The sequence below is a fragment of the Mirounga angustirostris genome, unplaced genomic scaffold (genome assembly GCF_029215605.1).
Source record: "Mirounga angustirostris isolate CCGP_5_RB_7025 unplaced genomic scaffold, mMirAng1.0.hap1 SCAF_5, whole genome shotgun sequence".
NCBI lineage: Eukaryota > Metazoa > Chordata > Mammalia > Carnivora > Phocidae > Mirounga > Mirounga angustirostris.
This window is the reverse complement of record NW_026991713.1, coordinates 106,237,630-106,257,254: the sequence shown is the minus strand read 5'-3', so window position 1 is coordinate 106,257,254 and position 19,625 is coordinate 106,237,630. Positions and strand designations below refer to the sequence as shown.

Sequence of the window (19,625 nt, the reverse complement as noted above, 5' to 3'; positions counted from 1 at the left end):
ACAGCTTACAATTAATTCTGTCAGGTACCCAGGGACATCACTGACATGCGACCAGTTTGGTATAAATGTGTTTAGGGATTTCCTGAACTACACGTGTAGTGGAGAACTCCAAAACCACATTAGAAATACAGACACATCAATGGTTACCAGTTACTGAGGGATTGGGAGCTTTTTCCTCTCTTGGCCCAGCCTCCTTTTTTATCTAGGTTCATGACCCCCCCCCTTTTTTTTTAATTTCCAGTTTAGTTTTTGTTGAGATCATAGCCCATATATGTAAAAGCATCAGTTCCAACTTCTGTCCACTCTGCGGGCATATATCCTGCCCTTTAGGACATTAAAATAAGGTGACTTCCAAACCAAAACACTTTCAAATAAAAGGAGGTTAGATTAGTAATTTGGCCAGGATGATGATAGGTGAGACCTAAGACCCAGCTCACAGGGCTGGATAGCCCATCCCTGCTGGAAGACCACAGTTCTCTCTCTGGTCAGGGCCTCAGGTCATTTCCCTTAATTTCTCGACACACTCTCTTGTAGGCATTTAAAAGGGTGTCTTATATTTTATCTCACATTCCTAAGTGCTTGTAGTGTGAGAGCTTTTAGTTTATCTGGTCTGCTGTATTGGTGGAATAATCTGTCTTTAATCTTAACATAGGATATTTCTCTGTCTCCTTTGGTTCATCTTAAGATAGAATAACAGTGGAGAGAGACTGGAAAGGGGGACTAGGGAGGGAGGGAAGGAGTGGGGGAAAGAGGAAAAGAGTGAGTGGGAGAGAGACTGACAGGGGAAAGAGGTAGAGAGGTGGATAGATTGGTTGATGGAGAGAAAGAGAGCACACGAATGAGAGTCAGACGTGTGTGCAGAGAGTTGCACACAGAGACACGTACATGCATGGGGTGTGTGGACCCAGAGATATGTGCTCACAAAGCCACACAGGTGGACCACCCTTGGGGATGGGATGCAGGCAGCTGAAAGTAGAGAGTGAAAACAGAAAATAACCCAATCTAAGTATGTTAGAATAATTGTAAGAATAAACTCAAAATCAGTGGGAGTAGAAAAGATGGCTTTAGAATTAACTGGAATTTTGGTACCGGCAGTTTCCTGCCACAGCAACAGTGGTTATTGTTAAGTGGGGATGTAGGGTGCTGGGATCGGTCTTGCCTGGTGGCAACTGAAAGAGCAAACCAGTGGGGGGTCAGGCTCTTGATTTTGGTCTCATTGGCACTAATAAACGGAAATAATCACTGATGTTTAGGCAGTGGGACAGTAGTAATTAAAAAAAAAGTAAACCAATCTGATTTTGAACTGACTTTATTTGTTGATTTCATCATTGCCTTAAAGATCATAGCCAGATTTAGAAATGTGTCTTCCTAAAGTTGAAATTAAAAGTTTGAGATCTTGATCATGTCAAATATTTATCTAAAGACAGGAAACAGTGATCAACTGAGGCTGGCATTGCAGAGAAAAGAGGTAGAAGTTGGGAAGTTTCTGTTTTGTGCAGATTGTCTTTTGTGTCTCCTCTTCTATCTGTATTAGACCCAGTACATTTTAGGCCTTGAAGCACTTTTCAGTCTTCCTGTTTCTCCTAGCTTTCCAGACCATCAGTGATAGGTAATGACCCCCGCTTATCCTGGGCATTATTTTATTACATGAATCCACACTGGTGCTGGTTTAAAAGCCAAGATGAGCAATTGTGGATTTCTGATACTGCGACATCTATGGAAAGAACAGAAGAAAATTAGGTTACCTGGCATAGGAGAATACTGCGGAATTAAACTGGTTGGCAAGCACGCTGTTTGACTTTTTTCAGTTTTGAATAAAGGGATCCCTTCATAACCTGTACTCAGCTGAAATGGACTCAAAGCAGTGTGACTGAATATCTCTGTTATCACCTGAAAGTGTGGCAGTAGACTCTTAGAATGTCTGTTCTGTTAATATTTTAATTTGACTGTATGTCTTAATAAATGTCATCTTGATAAAGAAGCAGTTAGTAGTTCAAAACTCTGGTTCCCAAGATTTGAAGTCAACTCTAGGGATTCCATAACATTTCTTAAAACTGCCTTTTCTCTCTAAAGAATCACTCCCTCAGAGGCTAGTTCATCTTGTCGTTATGGATCATCTTGTCCTTTTTAGTAAGAGGTAGGAGAATCTGTATTAGGAGTGTGAAACACTGAAGTTTTAAACCTCAGTCTCCAACCAGGACTCCCTAGAGAACAGATACTATATAATGATGGTTTAGCATCATTTTTAGTGTCTTTAACATACATATTTGGAGAGTTTTGTTTTTGTGTCTTTAGCACTGAGCTAGATGCTATGGAGTAATGTTTTTTAATACCCTAAAGTTTTAATGGCCATTCTTTATGGGGTACCTACTTTGTAACAGGTATCATACTTATTGCTTTATATGAATAACTTCTAATCTTCATGGCAATCATCTAAATTGGGAGTTTTTTGCTCACTTTGTAGATGAGGAAAGTGAAACCCAGAATAGTATGGCAATTTGCCCAAGGCCATAGAGTTAGCAGAGATGTATTCAAATCTAGATCTTTTACATTATAAAAGGTGTTTTTTCTACTCCACCATTTGAGCCTCTCTTTGGGGAATGAATGATTCCTAGAACTCCAGGATAGTTGCCTTTCAGCTTTCTTAATGTGGGTTATAGAATTTATAGTGTTATTATTTTTTTAAATTTTATTTATTTGTCAGAGAGAGAGCCCAAGCAGGGGAAGCAGCAGGCAGAGGGAGAAGCAGGCTTCCCGCGGAGCAAGGAGCCCGATGTGGGGCTCGATCCCAATACCCTGGGATCATGACCTGAGCGGAAGGCAGACGCTTAACCGACTGAACCACCCAGGTGTCCCGAATTTATAGTGTTCTTGATGGGTTTTTTATTTTTGTTTTTTCCACTGGTACTTCACACCTTAAAATTAGAAGGATGCTCTGTTAGAGCAGGAACTTGATCTATTTTATTCCCTTCTGTATCTTGTATCCTAAATATGTGGAACTCAACAGTACCTGAGTTCTACTTATAAGATCCTTATTGATTGATGTTGAGTTAATGAGTGAAAACCATGGCAGGTTGGGCTGACCTTGACAAATACCCACAGCATTCCTACTCATGGTATCTAATTAAGTGCTAATTTACCCTTTCACAGTGTAATTATTAAGGCAAATAAATATGTGATAGAAGTAACATGTGATTCATTTTTAAGTCATCCAAATACAAGTTTTGTCTCACTATTAATTTACTCCAGCCCTTTGAAAATCAAGAGTGCATTATCATGTCCAGGAGATAGTTCATGTAGGTAATGGGAAAGGTAAAGACACAGACATGGTTACCACCCCAAAGTAGTCTTCTGTTATCAACAGGACTGAACGCACATAGTATAGACTCAATGTGTGTTTGTTCATTTAATTGAATTGACCGGCTTTGCCAGGGGGAAAAAAAGGCAGTATAAATTTTTGACTCTTAGAGTCCAATGCTTTGTTTAAACTCTTTCATTTTAAGCACACTATTCTCTATCTTGTAGGATTTGGTTAGATATTCTCTTCATTATTAACTAGCTGGTCCTATATTCTGATGGGGTCATGTACTTCATCTTGTTTCGCTGACTAAATTATAAGTTCTTGTAGGATAAACTGCATCTCATCCTTCTCTGTGCCCCTTCCAGAGATTGCCAAGTGCTGACCTTCCTTGCTGCAGAGCTATTGGCCCCTATGTGGTGTCACTAGCCAGCTCATCTCTGTGGGTCTTTTCTTGGGGATGGAAATATTGCAGTGGGGTTTTATTCTGTCAGTAAGGATGGTGTTGTAGTCACTAAAATTATACTGAAATGACACCCAGCCAAGTAAATATTTAAATTTTGTAAGTTTATTACTTCTTCTGGATAAGTTGGCACATTAGGTACCTCAAGAGCTTGATGGGGCTGTGTGTGCTCTGGGAAGGCGGTGGGTCTGAGGGCAAACCTAGGGCTGTGTGAGTTTCCAAGAGGGGGCTAGGGGAGGGTGAGGAGTATTTGACATGGTGGCGAATTAGTGGAGGATTATGTGAACAATTAGTGTTTAAATTATGACTTTAAAATAGGTAGTATACTGTCAGAACTGACTTCACAATGGTTAGCATTCTTTAGCAGTGAGGTTTATTTCATCTATAATCTCTGATTTTAAGCTTATTATTTCATGACTTTCTTCCTTTTAATTCTTGCCATTCAGAAACATCATTGGCTCATTAAGTAAAGCTGCTGACTCTTGATTCTGGCTCAGGTCATGATCTCAGCATTGTGAGATGGAGCCCCATGTGGGTCTTCGCGCTCAACAGGGAGTCTGCTTGAGATTCTTTCTCTCCCTCCCCTTGTTCGAGAGCTCGCTCTCTCTCAAAATAAATAAATAAATCTTTAAAAAGAAAGAAACATCACTGAGCCGAACTGAAATCACGACACTCTTTCCAAATGTGTTCCAACTCATTGTTCACATTTGGGTTATCATTTTGCCTGACTTTCTGCAGTGTGGGGATTTTTTTCTTTGTGGCTGAAGTAGCAATTTTGTCACGCTTGACTTTTCAGAGTGTAAGTTTGAATGATATGGCAGGTTTATTTTACTTAGCTTGTGAGAACGCTGCCTTTTCCTATTTTTTGTTCCCTGAAAAGTTGGCGTTCCCTTGCCAAAGCACATACTGCAATTGCCATATTTCTCTTCAAGATCCGGGGCTGCTCTTTAAACTTGTATGTAGGAAACACCTGGCAGTTCCTTGTACCTTTGTATTCTGCCATTGTGCATATGTAAATCAGTGCTAAGTAAACTGGGTGCTGTGGTTGGCCCACCTTCATATGAATAGTTAAGAGAAATCTGGCCTTCAGACTTGTGCTATGCAAAGTTAGCCCATTGACCTACACCTGACAAAGGTTTTATTACTTTCCACGCTATGGTTATGGAATATGGATGGATCTGGGTTAAGATTGGAGAAAATACAAACCAGCATGTTGTTAAATGCTTTTTTCTGAGGAATGTCCTGGCAGCTCATGAAAGTGTTGAGCTCTCATGTGTTAACATCTGGGCATGCTTGCAGATAAAAGCTAGTTGATGATTTCTGTTTTCCTCAGCAGTACTACATGTACTCTTGAGTCCAGAAGCAGAGATATCCTCGATTTTTCTTTGTGTAGAAATTTCCTGGTTATCTACTTCAGGATCTAGATCAAAAATTTAAATTCCAGGGAGAACTTAGGGAAGATTGTGTGAACGCAGCTTTAGGGGCTGCTGGATCTTCCTCTGTGCTGGCTTTTGCCTCCCTCCACTTTCAGACTCCAGTCCTTCTAGGGCAGTCAGGATCTGAGGCAAGGTCTGGGCCTAGTAGGGGTAATAGGAAAAACTCTGGACTCTAAATTGCAGCTGGAGACCAGAGTTCTGGTTCAAGTTCTGTTATCACACAGCTTAGACCCTTAACCTCTGTCAGCCTCACTTGCCTTATCTGCGAGTATCACATCAAACGTTCATCTTGAAGACTCTTCTGAACTCTTCATGACTTGTTCTGTGTCACTGAACTGGGTGGACATGATAACTGGCCTGTCACTCATGCAGGAAACCACCTCTGCCATAAGTGAGTGTTATATTCAGACCCAGAATTATGACTTGACCATAAAGGAAACAGGATAATCTCTTCCTGTGTCACACTTGGTAGGGACAGCGTGAAACATGACTCCTCCTGGGTTCCGCACTGAAGAACAAGCCGTTATCCTCCCCTGTGGCCCTGCTCTGGTTAGACAAGGAAGTGTGCGGTGTGGGGTGGCTGCCGGCAGGACGGAGGCGCCTCCACTGCGGGTCCCTCGTCCCTCACAGCACATTGTCTTTCATCACGAGTTCCTCCAGCCCGTGGCCAGTGCTGGTGGGGAGACTCAGCTTGGTGGCTTTGTGCAAGTCTCCCCTGACTCGTGGGAAGGCGATGCGACAGCCACAGCCGAGAGAGCCCAGGGCATCTCCTGGGAACACCTGCGTGTGCTGGAGAAATAATGTCCAGCCACCTAGAGGATAATGAAGGCTTAAATCATTTTTCACAAGTTGTTTTAAAACATTAGTGTTTGGGCGCCTGGGTGGCTCAGTTGGTTAAGCGACTGCCTTCGGCTCAGGTCATGATCCTGGAGTCCCTGGATCGAGTCCCGCATCGGGCTCCCTGCTCGGCAGGGAGCCTACTTCTCCCTCTGACCCTCCCCCCTCTCATGTGCTCTCTGTCTCTCTCATTCTCTCTGTCTCAAATAAATAAATAAAATCTTTAAAAAAAAAAATTAGTGTTTGAAATTACAGAACTTAAACAGATGAAAATATGCTCAATGCAGGAAATGTAGAAAACATGGAAAAGAAAAAAATTGTCTCCCTTGCATTATTCAAAGGTAACCAAATATTAGTGTATATTCTTTTAATATGTATACTATGCCTATGCTTATCCCCCCCCCCCCCAAATGATACCATGCTGCTTTCTTCACCTAATAACATACGGTACTACTATTTCCATGTGAATAAAATATTCTTCACATTTTTAAAAAAATTATGAAATACTCTTTTTATTGAAGTATAGTTGACATATGATGTTACATTAGTTTCAGGTGTACAGTGTAGTGATTCGACAAGTCGACATTCTTCTATGCTCCCCATGAGTAGTGTAGTTCACATGATGTTTTATGGTGGCAAAGCATTCTACCATCTGGGCACACTGTTATCTACTATAACAAATGCCCTATTATTGGCAGGCCTCTCAGAATCTGTGAACATCTCCATTCTTAGCCATTTCTAGGGTTTGTGACCATCATGGCATAGAATCCTTATCTCTAGGGATTGGCCTCCAGGACATTCTTAAATTTAAAAGCAGCAGGATCTCAAGTCCCTAAGAAATGGCAGTCTTGTGTTATTTCAGCTTCACTGTTGGCTTGAAACAGAAAAACTACATTTCTTGCTTGTGGTGTTTGACATATTAATAATAAAGTCAGTCTTCAAGAAAACTGGTCTGCATAGGGTGGCCTGCCTATGTATTTTTCAAATGTCTGGATTAAAATCTGTCACTAGACAGTCTTCTGCCCCCCCCCCCCCCCGCAATGAAACCCCCCAAAACTGGTCTGGTAAATGAGTTAGAAATAGATATTAAGGGAACAACCCAAGAAATTGCAGTGCTGACATTGTCCCAGGCTAGGGGATTGAGTTTTTGTTATTGCTCTACCACCAGCATGGGACACTGCAGGCACCTTGTTTTTCAGTCAATACTTCTGTGGGGACCGTAAGTTAAGATTTTGGAAGTTAACAGCATCCATCATGGTTGGGGTTACTTATATGCCCTCAGTTTTCATATGCTGGAATTCTCAAAAAAATAATTGAGTAGCACATTTGTTGTTTGACCTTTTTATTTTATTAATTTTTTAAAGATTTTATTTATTTGAGAGGCAGAGAGAGAGAGAGAGCAAGTGAGAGCACAAGAGCAGGGAGAGGGAGAAGCAGGCTCCCTGCTGAGCAGGGAGCCCGATACGGGGCTCCATCCCAGAACCCTGGGACCTGAGCCAAAGACAGATGCTTAACCGACTGAGCCACCCAGGCACCCCTGACCTTTTTATAACAAAATTCTACTTGAGCAGGAAACCCCCTAATAAAGACTCATTTTCACCAGAATTCTGGCCAAATTTTATCTAGTTCAAATTGAAGCAAGTCTGAAAGATTGTCTTTTTTGGCTTTCTCCTTCCATAGCCTTTAGCTATGAAACTGCTACACTGTATATATAATTTTAATAGTTGTCACAGAAGAAGGACCAGATAATTGAAATAGCACTTAAGGTTCAGTAATGCATTTTTTTAATCAGGCACCTGGTGTGAGGTCGGGAACTATATAGTCCGGTAAGCCATTGGCTGACGTAGGGAAGATTGCCTCACTTCAGAGGTTTGCTGAGGTGAGTCTCTGTGGGTAAGTGGTTAGGTGTTGCTTCTCCTGTGTATATGACCATCTTTTTTTTCTTTTATTTTTGACTTGATTAGCTATAAAAGCTAAGGATAAATACCATCTATTTTTATTGGTTTTGAGTAGGTTTCTTTGCAAATTTATTGAAATAATTGAACTCAAAATAGTTTTCATTCTGACTCTGGAAGCTGATTTGAAGACCATTCTGACTTTCTAGTAATTTTGGTTTTCTCTCTTCCCTCCCCTAACTTAAATCTTTTGTTTTGCTTAACTATTTTTTTCCTTTAAAATAAGTTTTTTTTTTTAAATTGGAAAAACTCTTCTATGATGAGGTTCTAAATTGTTTATACTTTACTGACAAGCCTCTAGCTCTTGGAGATTGTTCTGAGGCAGGGATTACAAAACCAAATGCCCATAGGGGTGGGAAGGTCTGAGAGTGAGGAGCAGTACCTGGTGAGTGTCAGGGAGGTGAGAGGGTTGACCGCTGGGGACTGGAATCTTAGGTCCCACCTGGAGGGGTCAGCAGCTGCTGCATTCAGCCCATTGTGACCATTGGGGTGGGACCCCAGTGTTGCCAAATGATCAGATTTCTCAGAAGCTGGAAATACAGATTTTTTTCTTTGTGGTATTTGTTTGAAATATAAAAATCATTATATGTCGACTCAAACTTTAAAAAAAAGTATAGATCAAACAAAACATATCCATGGCCCCAGATTATGCCCACAGTTGGCCAGTCTGTGGCCTCTGCTCTGAAGGAGGAGTTGTGCCTTTTTAGAAAGTAAGAGTCTTAAGCAGTTTGTGCATGCTGATTTGGCCGAGATGGTCTATCTTAATCACCTTTAACAAGGAAATACCGCTTAAATAATGGTAGATTTTAGATGAGTCCGTTGTAGCACCTAATTCCCCTTAATTGAGTGTTATAGCTCTGTCTTGCTATTTTGTAGTATCCTGGGTGCAGAGCAGACTATTACAAAGAAAATGGAGTTTTAGGCCAACAGATCTTCCACCAAGTGTCTAATTTTTATGTGTGACTTTCTCAAATTTCTAAATAGCAGTGTTCTCATTTGAACCTGGAAGAATGTATTAACATAATAACTTAGGTTTTTGCCAGAATCCTTGAATGTATTAGCAATTTAAGGTTAAAAAAACTGAAAATTAATCTTGACTCCCCTTAGTTATCAAATGGATATTTATGTATTTTCTTTTTCTTTCTTTAAAGATTTGAACATGGAATTCAATCCTTCAGACCATCCTCGGGCCAGCACAATATTCCTCAGTAAATCTCAGACAGACGGTAGGTTACTAATTTATTTGTGTTCTTAAAACAAAACAAAACAAAAGGCTCGTGTTGGTAACCTAAGTCTTGATTTTCCACTAGATGTGATTCTCAAGGTAAAAGTAGAATCTGTTTTAGTAACCCCCCCCCCCCCAGGTGTATTGTTTGATGGTGTTCTCTTGGGGTTTCTTCCTTTTGTATGTAGTAAGTTATGTTTTTAGAATTCTTTCTTTCTTTTTTTCTTTTTCTCTTTCTTTCTTTCTTTCTTTCTTTCTTTCTTTCTTTCTTTCTTTCTTCCTTCCTTCCTTCCTTCCTTCCTTCCTTCCTTCCTTCCTTCCTTCTCTCCTTCCTCCCTCCCCTCCTTCCTTCCTTCCTCCTCCCTCCCTCCCTCCCTCCCTCCCTCCCTCCGGAAGATTTTATTTATTTATTTGAGAGAGTGAGAGAATACAAGCAGGGGGAGCAGCAGGCTCCACCCCATCCCCCACCCCTCACGCTAAACAGGGAGCCGGATGTGGGGCTCCATCCCAGGACCCTGGAATCATGACCTGAGCTGAAAGACGCTTAGTGGACTGAGCCACCCAGGCGCCCCTAGAATTTTCTATCTTGAAGCAACTATCCTCATTTTGCTAGTCAGCTGAATTATTTCTACATACGTTCTATAGTAGCAGTTTTTACAGCAGAGTCAGACGTTTTCCTTTAAGAATTGATATTTGCATAAATCTCTAAAGATCAGAAGTGTTTTTTTTTTAGATAGTTTGTAGAAGAAAGCAAAATATAATCCTTAAATAAAATAAAATAAAATCCCTGTTATCTCTCTTGTGCCACTTGAGAGCTGAATTAAACCTGTACACTATGGGTAAATGTTTTCTTTTTGCCAAACTTCTACTACCCAGCTTATTCTGCCATCTTTGTGGTTTGTCCCAGGTGTGTGTGTAATTTCTGTTAAGGATTTTTCTCTCTTTTCAGCCCCTAGCTTATATCATTGTTCCCTGGCCCTTGGCCACAAAGGACAGATAAAAGTTATACAATATAGTGAACACGAATCTTCTCAGTTGATTTCCTGTAAAAGCGCAGCCAGAGAAATTTGTTAAATGACCATGTAGTGACAAGCATATTATATTACAATGCTGGAGTCCTGTGTAATTCAATCCCTGACTGTTTCGGCAAATCACTAAGCTCTAATTTAGAGAAAATCCTCAATTGACTACAAAATAATCAAACATTTATAAGACAGAGACTTCATTTATAAGAACTGATAACTTTTCAGTAATGGTTAGGTGACAATTTTGACATGGCAAAATGCTGAAGTGATATTGGTGATCTTTACTCAAGCCGCCATTGACTTGATCTCAAAGAATTTGGTGCATTTATAAAATAATCAGTGTTTCTAAGCATAAGAATAAGTCATTCTAGGCATCAAATACCTGTGAAATAAGTTCTAAATATATCAGGTTAAAACAAAACAGAATATGTATTTCTTGGCCTGGTAAATTGGGAAGCCATTGGGAGGGGTAGGATATTGCAAGGGAAGGACGGTGACAGTGGGGAGGAGGGTTTGGGACAATGAGAATCTAAAACAATTAAATTTTGCACTTAATGATGCAAGATTGGCATACTTTCAGGTTTGGTTCCTGTGTCCTGTGACTTCAGGGTACAGACCAATATCATTCAGGAAATTTTCTAACTGGAATCATATGGAATTGCAAAAGGCCCTCTTAATAGATGACACATACCTTGATTGTCTTGGTAAAATGAAACTCAGCCATTTTCCCACCTAACAGAAGGATTGCTCCACAAATGAGTTAGGGAAGTGTATCTTCCCCCTTTACTTTTACTACAGATTTCATTCCCCCTTCCTCTCCTGGACCATCAGAGTATCGATTACTTTGATCCTTTTGTTTAATCCTTCAATTTCTCCCTAAATGCTGGGTCTTTCCATTCAACATGTAAACCTATGTGAGTCACACAAGACATACAAGAAAAGGAAAGGTAATCAATAGCCTCTTCCTGAGGTTTTCTTCTCTACTACTCTCTTCATTGAAAGCTTCTATACCATCTCTACTTCTCTTTCCATTCACTTGTCCACTGGCATCTTCCCCCCGCCACCGCCATTCTGTGGAGCGTGTGTTGTAAGGTTGCTCAGGGACATCTTTGCTTCTGTTAGCTCTTGACCTCTTGTGTGGCATTTGCTGCTACTGACTGTTCCTTGCTCCTTAAAACTCCTTCTCTTTTGGCTTTTTATATTCAAACAGGCCAATTTGCTGAAAACAAGTCCCTCTAACGAACAATTGCTTTATAAATAATTTTAAAAATAGGTTTTAAAAATAGGTAAATTTGGTAACTTCAGTAAGTTAATTCTTTGGTGAATTGATTATCAGTCAGGGAACTATTTGGGGAATTGGTCCTGAGAAACCCTCCCTTTCTTAAAGGTCCTTCTCTGGCATCCTTAATCAAGTTCTCCATTCATCCCTCTAATGTTGGTATTTCATAGGGTTCTGTGCTTTATCCTCTTATCTTCTGGGTTTGCACACGGTTTCTCACAATGTCCGTTTCAACTATAATGTCTAGCGGGATTTTTCTCTGCCGTGTTTAGATCCCTTATATCTGTCTGCCTGCTGGACATCTTGATATCTTCCTCTAACTCGGTATGTCCCAATCCGAACTTAGTAACTGCAGTTAATGTCCTGCGTTTCCTACTCTACCCAGGTCCCCCAGCCAGGGGAGGCCTTGACTTTCCCTGGACTCATGTTCTGGAAGTAGTCCTGCCGCTGACTCACGCTGACTTGCAGGAGCTGACTGTGCACATTTCTTCCCGGTTCCAAGTTCAGTGACACCGTTTTTGGAGTTTGAAAACAGTCACAATGGGAATTTTTACCCCGTAGAAATTGACAAATGCTACAAATCAGGGCATTTTTTTAAGGCAGCTGTTAAACATTTATTGGCACACCATTACAGCCAAGTGATCAAAGGTGTATTACTTTTTACCTCATAAATGTCCCTGAATCTGACTACTCTTTACCATTCCCATTGCTGCCACCTTAGTTGAGACTCCTCTGTTTTCTCAGTTGGATTACTGCAGCAGCCTGTGGACTCACCTGTGACCTTGTCCCTTTCCACTGCTATGGCCCTGCTATTGTTAGGTGAAAAGACTTACTGTAAATCAGATCCGATTATGTCCCTTGCTTGCTTCATCTTTTGTAATGGCTCTCCAGTTGCCTTAGAATTAAATTTCAAATGCCTTAGTGTGATAATGGGCAAGGCCCTTCATGCTCCATCCTCTGCGTGCCTTCTCAGCCCACTTTCTTCTTTTGCCTCTCTGTGCTTCAGCCATATGGAATCCCTTGCAGTTCCCCTGGTGTGCCGTGTGGCTTCCTGTGCCTTTGCGTTTATCTGGATTTCCGCTTCTGTCTTCTACACAGCTCATTTCTTCAGTCTCCAAGCCTCATTTCAGCTATCACTTCCTCCCTGAAGGCGTCCTTCGCCCCTCAGGCTGGGTTAAGTGGGCCTTTGGTGAGTTCCTGCTATATCTGTGAATGCTTTCTTCATAGTCTGAACCATGTTGTGGTATTTAGAACTATTTTCTTGTCTGTATTGCCAACTAGCTCCTAGAGGGAAAGTGATAATGGATCTCAGTAGTTCCTGTGCCTTGCTCTGCCTGGGACAGAGGATATGTTGAACTTAGGTGATTGAAAGAAAGAAAAACTGACAAAGCCATGAGACATTTTTGATTTGCTTGTGATCATCCTTTGCTTGCACAAACTTATATTTTCGTTACAAGACCCCCATACTTCTAAGAGCATTAGAGCAGTCCAAAATTTTGGGTCCCACGTATGCCAATTTATTTTTTATTTTTTTGGAAGAAATGTTGTAATATGAGATTATAAGGCACACAGCACCTTTTAGATTCCTTTCTTTTGAATTTGGTGATCTCCCCTCTCTTCTTCATGGTGATGTACTCCTGCAGTAGTATGCACTGGGTTCGTGGGTCGGAGACTATTGTTGGGGTGATGGCAGTTCTGTGAGGGCAGCTCCTGCTCGGGACCACAGCCGGGTGCTCTTTGCCTTTGCAGCTCTCTGCTCTGTGGACCCGTCATCCTCTTTCCTTCTTCAGCACTCGACGGTCTGATGAACACACTCTATGTGCCATGCTCCGCACTGGTCAGCTGTTCATTATTCTGCTCTACCTGATACCTGTAGTAAGTCATTAGGAGTTAAATTAGAATCTACTAAGTTCCTTTTCCCTCTGATATCAAAGAGATTTAGGCTGGCCTTGGATCGTTTTTCTCAGTGTTCAGAAGAAGACTGGAAACTTTACTATAACAGAATGATAATGGAGTGCTTGCCTACTGAGATCTCTGCCAGCTGGCTGAAGTTAGGGGTATTCTGTCCAAGCCAGACTGGCGGCTCTCTTAGTTTCTTCTTCACACAAATGGGATGTCATTGCAGAATTTCTTTGTATGAGAGCCATTCAACAAAGAAGAGACCAAGGGTTCCTTTCGGGACCGGTGGGGTTTCCAGGTGAGAGAGAAATTAGTTTGCTTGGCCTACCTTGGCTTTTCATGCTATCATTTTGGCTTGTGGGGAAGAATTATAGTTCCTAGTGGCTTTTCCCTTTCTATACTATTTTAATTCATTGTTTTCAAAGACACGAGAGTCTACTCTTAAGTACTAGGAGAAAGCAGCTAAACCACATCTTTTTTATTTTGACTAGTATGGTTTCTAGAGGTTCTTTACCTTGAAAAAGAATTTGGACAAAAATAAGAACTTATGTGTCTGTGTTTGTATGTGTGTGTGTATGTGTAATCTGTGTGTTCAAGAGTTTCTTGAAATAATTAAAGGAATAAAAACCATTTTCTCTTGAGTGACTTAAAGCCAAAGTAGAAGCGTTAAAATTCAGAAATAAAAATATGAGCCCTGGTTTTCTTTGCACATTCTTTCAGAAATACTGAAATTGAAAAAAATGTTTTGTGGCCTTCCTTTGTTCAGGGTCACGTTTTTGTTCCTGGGCCATGTTGAACTTCTCTATCACAAGGGGACCAACCTTTTTGTACTCCTTTTATCTGGCATTTAGAAGCACCTGACCCCTGTGCCCTGCCAGGAATCTCTTCCATCTGAGCGTTCCCATGACCTTTCTGTCATCCCCTTTCCTACATGTCCCCAGCTCTCTTTGTCACCCCCATATGCGCTGTGCTCTATTGTGCCCTTGTCTCCACGTCCCTGTCCCTCACTCTGTGCATCTCCCTTACAGTTTATCAGATTCCATAGGGAATATTTTTGGTGTTAGATACGGAAGAATCCATAGGACCTCAGAGCTCTTACACCAGTGATTTAAATTCTTTTTTTTTCTTTGCTTACATACCATGGAAAATAATTTTGAAAAACTATCAACTCCTTTGAACATTTTTATGTTGATTATAAAAATTTTTCATCCTATCAAAGGATGTAATTTTTAATGTATTTTAAATATGGACATTTTAAAATAAAACTATTTCTCTTTAAAAAGATGTTTCAAATAATATCTTAAAGTGATTTGGTAATCCACCATAAATCATTTAAAAATGTATGAACAACTCGTCTTTAACAGTTGGAAATTTCATACGATTTCTTTTTCACCTTGAACTTGTATTTCCATGTCATTTTCTCTATAGAATTTTATCCTAATGTAATACATTTCTAAGCCATTTATCACACCATCATACTTCCATTTTATGAAAATATGGATCTAAGTTTAATTTTTACTTCTCACAGTTATAAATCTCTAAATGTTAAAAGTAAATTCTGGATTTATGTATCATTATTATTGTCATTAGCCCTTAGTTGATCAAAACAATGCAAACATATTAAGATTTTAATGAATAATTATTAAACAGAGAAGTGGAGTAATTTTTAGAAAAATATTTCTTACTGAGATGCTTCTATGGCTGAATATTACATATTACTGCAATGAGGTGCTAGTCAACATCAGATTCTTTGTTTTTATAGATGTAAATGCTGAGGAACTTTGTTCATATAGGCACATACATGGGAATAGGAGATTTATTATGGTAATAGCACTAAATTCTATTTCATCTGATTCATATGTCAAAAGTCTCCAAGGGATTTATCATCCAAAACCATTCCTAATGATCAGCTACAATTCAATCTTGTTCTCCTTCAGCTTTGTCGACAGAAAGGAATTGGAATCCCTTGATTTGCAAAAGAGTTTCTCACCCAGTTAGAGGAGCTTCTCACTTCTGTGGTTTCTGGAAAGTATACCAAAAAGACTTTACCAGACATACAAATGACTTTTAATTATATCTGCTGTTGAAGAACAACATTTCCATTTGATGGCACCAGATTTAACCTGATACACTCAGGAGCCTTGGAAAATAAATTTGTGATTCATTTCAGAACACCTTGCCTGGGTCCTTCGACCCCCATTGAAGTCTGTATACCCCTCGAAAGAAGGAGTGATCTTCACTTTATTGTTTTGATTTATTGCATGTCTTTCTCACATTTACATCTCTATGCCATGTACAGTGAGTAGCTCAGAGAACGAACTCTAATATAAGTTGAATGAAAGATTCCCCACCTGTCCTTTTCCCCTCTGAACTATTGTTTTTTTACCTTCTCTTTTGATTTAAATATATTTTTGTCAAAATCTTATATGTCCTTCATATGTTGACAAAGCTAGGCATCATTATCAAGTCAGTCAAATCAGACTTCCTTTCTGTCAGAAATGGTCTGATTTCATTTCTTTTCAGTTCATGTCACGTGTCAGTACACATGCGCATGACCACCTTCACTCTATATGATCACGACAAATGGCCAGACAGGTAGGATGAAGTATGTGCCTTGCCAACAGTGTCCTGTACCTTTATGCTCATCCCTGTGCTCCCCTGGGTCTGTCCCTGAGAGCCTGCATCTTTGACGGAGTCTAAGCACTGAAGAGGCATGGTGCTAGTAGAAACTGTCACCCTGTGTGGTATCTGTAGATGGAAAGCCAGAAGTCCTCACTGTGCCCCTAGTAGAAATGTCCACAGGACAGGGCAGATTCCAGGCTGTGCTGCAGGTTGTGGAACCTGGATTAAAGGCCGCAGCCTCACCCCTGGTGTCTCTTTTGTCCCTTGGGTGCCTTGGGAGAGGCCTTTCATGTCAGGTTGGTACATGTCCAGGGGTGGGTTGGCATGCCTTTTTCTGAGAAGTGGGAGAAAGGTAACTCTGTAGAAGAAGGTGGGGACAGTCCCTGCCTCATACCTCAGCCATGTTCAAGAGTTCTTTGAACGCCTAATTTCAAGACTGCTACTCTAGTCCAGCCCTGAATTATCTGTTGGCAAGGTCATTTTGGGAGAAAGAGTGATGAAAACTAGTATTGCCCTACCTTATCTTTTCCTTCTGGTCTTGGGGGGTAGATGCCCAAGAAATATCAGAAGTCCAGAGTAGTGAAAAGTCAGTCCGTAAGTAGGGGGCCGACTGTGATTATCTTTAGCCTGTGGCGAGCCCCTTCTTGCAGGGAATCATTCTTTGGTCTCCAATTTGGCAGCCAGGGCTCTGGAGCTGACCTGAGGCTCTTGAGTGCTATTACTTAGCTTTATGGTTATGTGATCTCTTGGGTCATAATTTCCTGTAAATTGGCAGTGAGCGTAACTGTCATATTAGTAGATTGTTGTCATGAGGCAGTAGGAAGATGTCTTGAACTTATACACAATTAGCAGTCAGTCAGTGCCTACAGTCAGTCTCTGCTCTTGTGCCTGTGAAGCAGGTACTTGGGTCCCTCAGCGCTGACACCTGGGACTCCCCTGAGCCATTCTGTCCCAGGTCCTCGGCAAGGAGAAGCCATCCCCTACCTTGACACTGTAGTTAGGTATTCCAGATGCATATTTCCCACTGCCTGAGAGACATTCCGTCTGGTAGTTACACAAATCCCTCAGGATTGTTACGTCTAAATTGGAAGTCACCATCTTTCCTCTCCGTCTACTTTCTTGTCCTGTTTTTTTTTAAGGATAAACCCACTGTCGGCCTGGGTCCCCAGCCGGCAGCCCAAGAGTCCTGTGATTAATGTCTTATGTCCCATCTCTCTCCTATATATTTGGTATCTCTTCCTCACATGACTCACAGCTCATATTCTCTCACTTGATCTGTGACCATGGGCTCTTTCCTACCTTCCTGCTTCCAACTCTGTTCTCTCTTTGCTTCCACTTTGCTACCAGAAGGAGCATTCTGTAACACAGGTTCACCAGGGCCCCTCGTGCTCAAACTGTCCTTCTCCAATGGTTTCTGTGCACCCACAAGGGACAGTGAGCCCTCGGCGTGGCATGCAGCCATCCCCTCAGGCCCTTTCTGCCTTCCCTGCCAATCCTCCCCTGCCTCCTGCTGTGTGCTCCCACAGTTCTGAGCTGCTCCTAGTCCTGAAAGGCCAGGCCCTCTGCTCTGTCATACTGCAGCTGATGCATCATCCGTGTCCTCAGTGCCCTTCCCTCTTGCCTGTGCCAGCCCAAAGTCTGCCTCTTAGCTGGTGCTTCCCCAGATTCCCCACATTTCATCCATTCTGATAGACAGTTCCCCAACTGTAACACCTCTGAAATCAGGACAGGCAGTGGCTTCTCAAAATTTAACTGGCAGCATCTTTTTTCTTCCTAAGTGGCAAATAGAATAAAGGTGTACCATAAAATCAGTGGCATTAAATTCAGTGCAGTTTGTATATTCCATTCCTGTGGAGTTCATTTTTTTTTATGGTTTGTAAATAAAGAAATAGTGGGTTGATGTACCCACTAAATTCCATGTTATTTTAGATGGGGACAGTGTTTTCCTCATTTTGCATTCTCTGTACCAAGCACAGGGCTAGCACATCTTAGAAACTTAAAAAGAAGATGGATTGAATGAATGAAGTAATGAAAGAATGAAGGCAGGGAGTCACTCCTGGGCAGACATGCAAGGGCATTGTGACAGTCTCCCTCACTTTGTTGTCTCTCCTGGCCTATGCTTTCCCCAGATTCAGTTTCAGAAAATTGCTCAGTGAGGAGAGACCCAGAGCCAAGGCTGGGATGGTCGTTCATCCCAGTGGCCATAGAGCTTTATGTCCTCTCCACCCCAGCTGTGTTCTGCTGTTTGCTAGCACCCTCTGGTTTGTCAGTTGCAGTGATAAACTCTTACTTTTCTACAACTTCTTTCAACTCTCCTTTTTAAACTGTGAGGACCTTCAGTCTCCCTTCATTTAGCACAGGCTAACCCTTTCTGTACTCTTCACAGCTTCCCTTGTTGATGTTTGTAGTCAGCTCCTCTGCGATATCTAGAAGGCAACTGAGTTTCATTAATAAGTCTGTCAGTCACCATGTAAGAACAAGTAATGCCTTGGAAAGATTTCCTGAAGATAGTCATGTATTAAAGCACAACCTTGTGGAATCAACCTGCTGGAGCTGGAAGCCTACATCCATCACTGTCTGTATGATTCTGTGCATCTGATCCGTATGGTCTTCCTGAACCGCAGTAGACTAGAGTTAGTGCCTCCTTGTGACATTGTCAGGAAGACCAACTATGTCAGTGCATGTAACACATCTGTGTCAGAGCTCTGGGCACAGAATCTAAGACAGCAGAGGCTCTCAGTAAGGGCAGTCCTTATTCTGGAGTGTAGGTACTCATTTGCTCACCTGGATTGAGGTTCTTCCGTGACCTTGGTCTCTTAGATATGGGTCCTTCTTTATGCCGACTGCAGCACTTCACACTGAACCCTGGGTCCGAGTGGGAGGAGATGTGATGACTACCAGTAGAGGAGGAAAGGGTGGTCTCTGGACTCTGCTGTGCCCAGACCCATCTTTTTCTGTCCATGTTTCTTGATACAGATAGATCACCCTTCTCATTTAAGAGTTACTTCCACACATCTTGGAAGCAAACCCGGGAAGAGGTCAGATCTGAAATGGTAGGAACCAAGATTTGATAGCAGTCCTTTCTGAAAGTACAGAGAGCACTTTGAATCTCACCTTAAAAAATTAAGTGATAACCTTGCCACCCTGTGCCAGAATGGGTTTCTGGTGGGTCAACTAGTTGGAGGTTAACTGTGATGAACATAATTTTAAATATCTAGAAACAGTATGAGTGAATATTAATCTCAGAATGGGGAAGGGGACATGTAAGCTTATAAGACCAATAGGAGAAATTGCCTAAAAATGAAAACTTACGTCAAAATGCATCCTAAAAATTAAACCATCAAATGGGAAAAATACTGTAATATATATGACAAAGGATTAATGCCCTTATATATTAAAGAATTGTTATACAACCAGAGACACTGCTAACATACCAACAGAAAAATGGGCAGCATTTCTGTTGGTGTGCTCGTATATGTGCACATGTATATTTGCACGTTTATATCTAAATATATTAAAATGCAGAAGTGCATATAACACATCTGTGTACGTATACATAGAGAAAAGACTCCCCTTGAGAGGATAC

At 41.2% G+C, this 19,625-nt stretch overlaps 1 protein-coding gene across 3 annotated transcripts in view; it reads left to right on the top strand.

The window, feature by feature from the left end:
- The window catches only part of CCNY (cyclin Y), a 224,043-nt gene that overhangs the window by 141,010 nt on the left and 63,408 nt on the right, over window positions 1–19,625 (top strand). For 2 of the 3 annotated variants that reach the window (XM_045874172.3, XM_064591830.1), the window contains one exon: window positions 9,141–9,215. The exons of the other annotated variant lie outside the window; for it this stretch is intronic. In XM_045874172.3, the coding sequence (XP_045730128.1) occupies window positions 9,141–9,215 (75 nt within the window). Of the gene's footprint in view, window positions 1–9,140; window positions 9,216–19,625 lie in introns of those variants that run through there. 3 annotated transcript variants of the gene reach the window in all.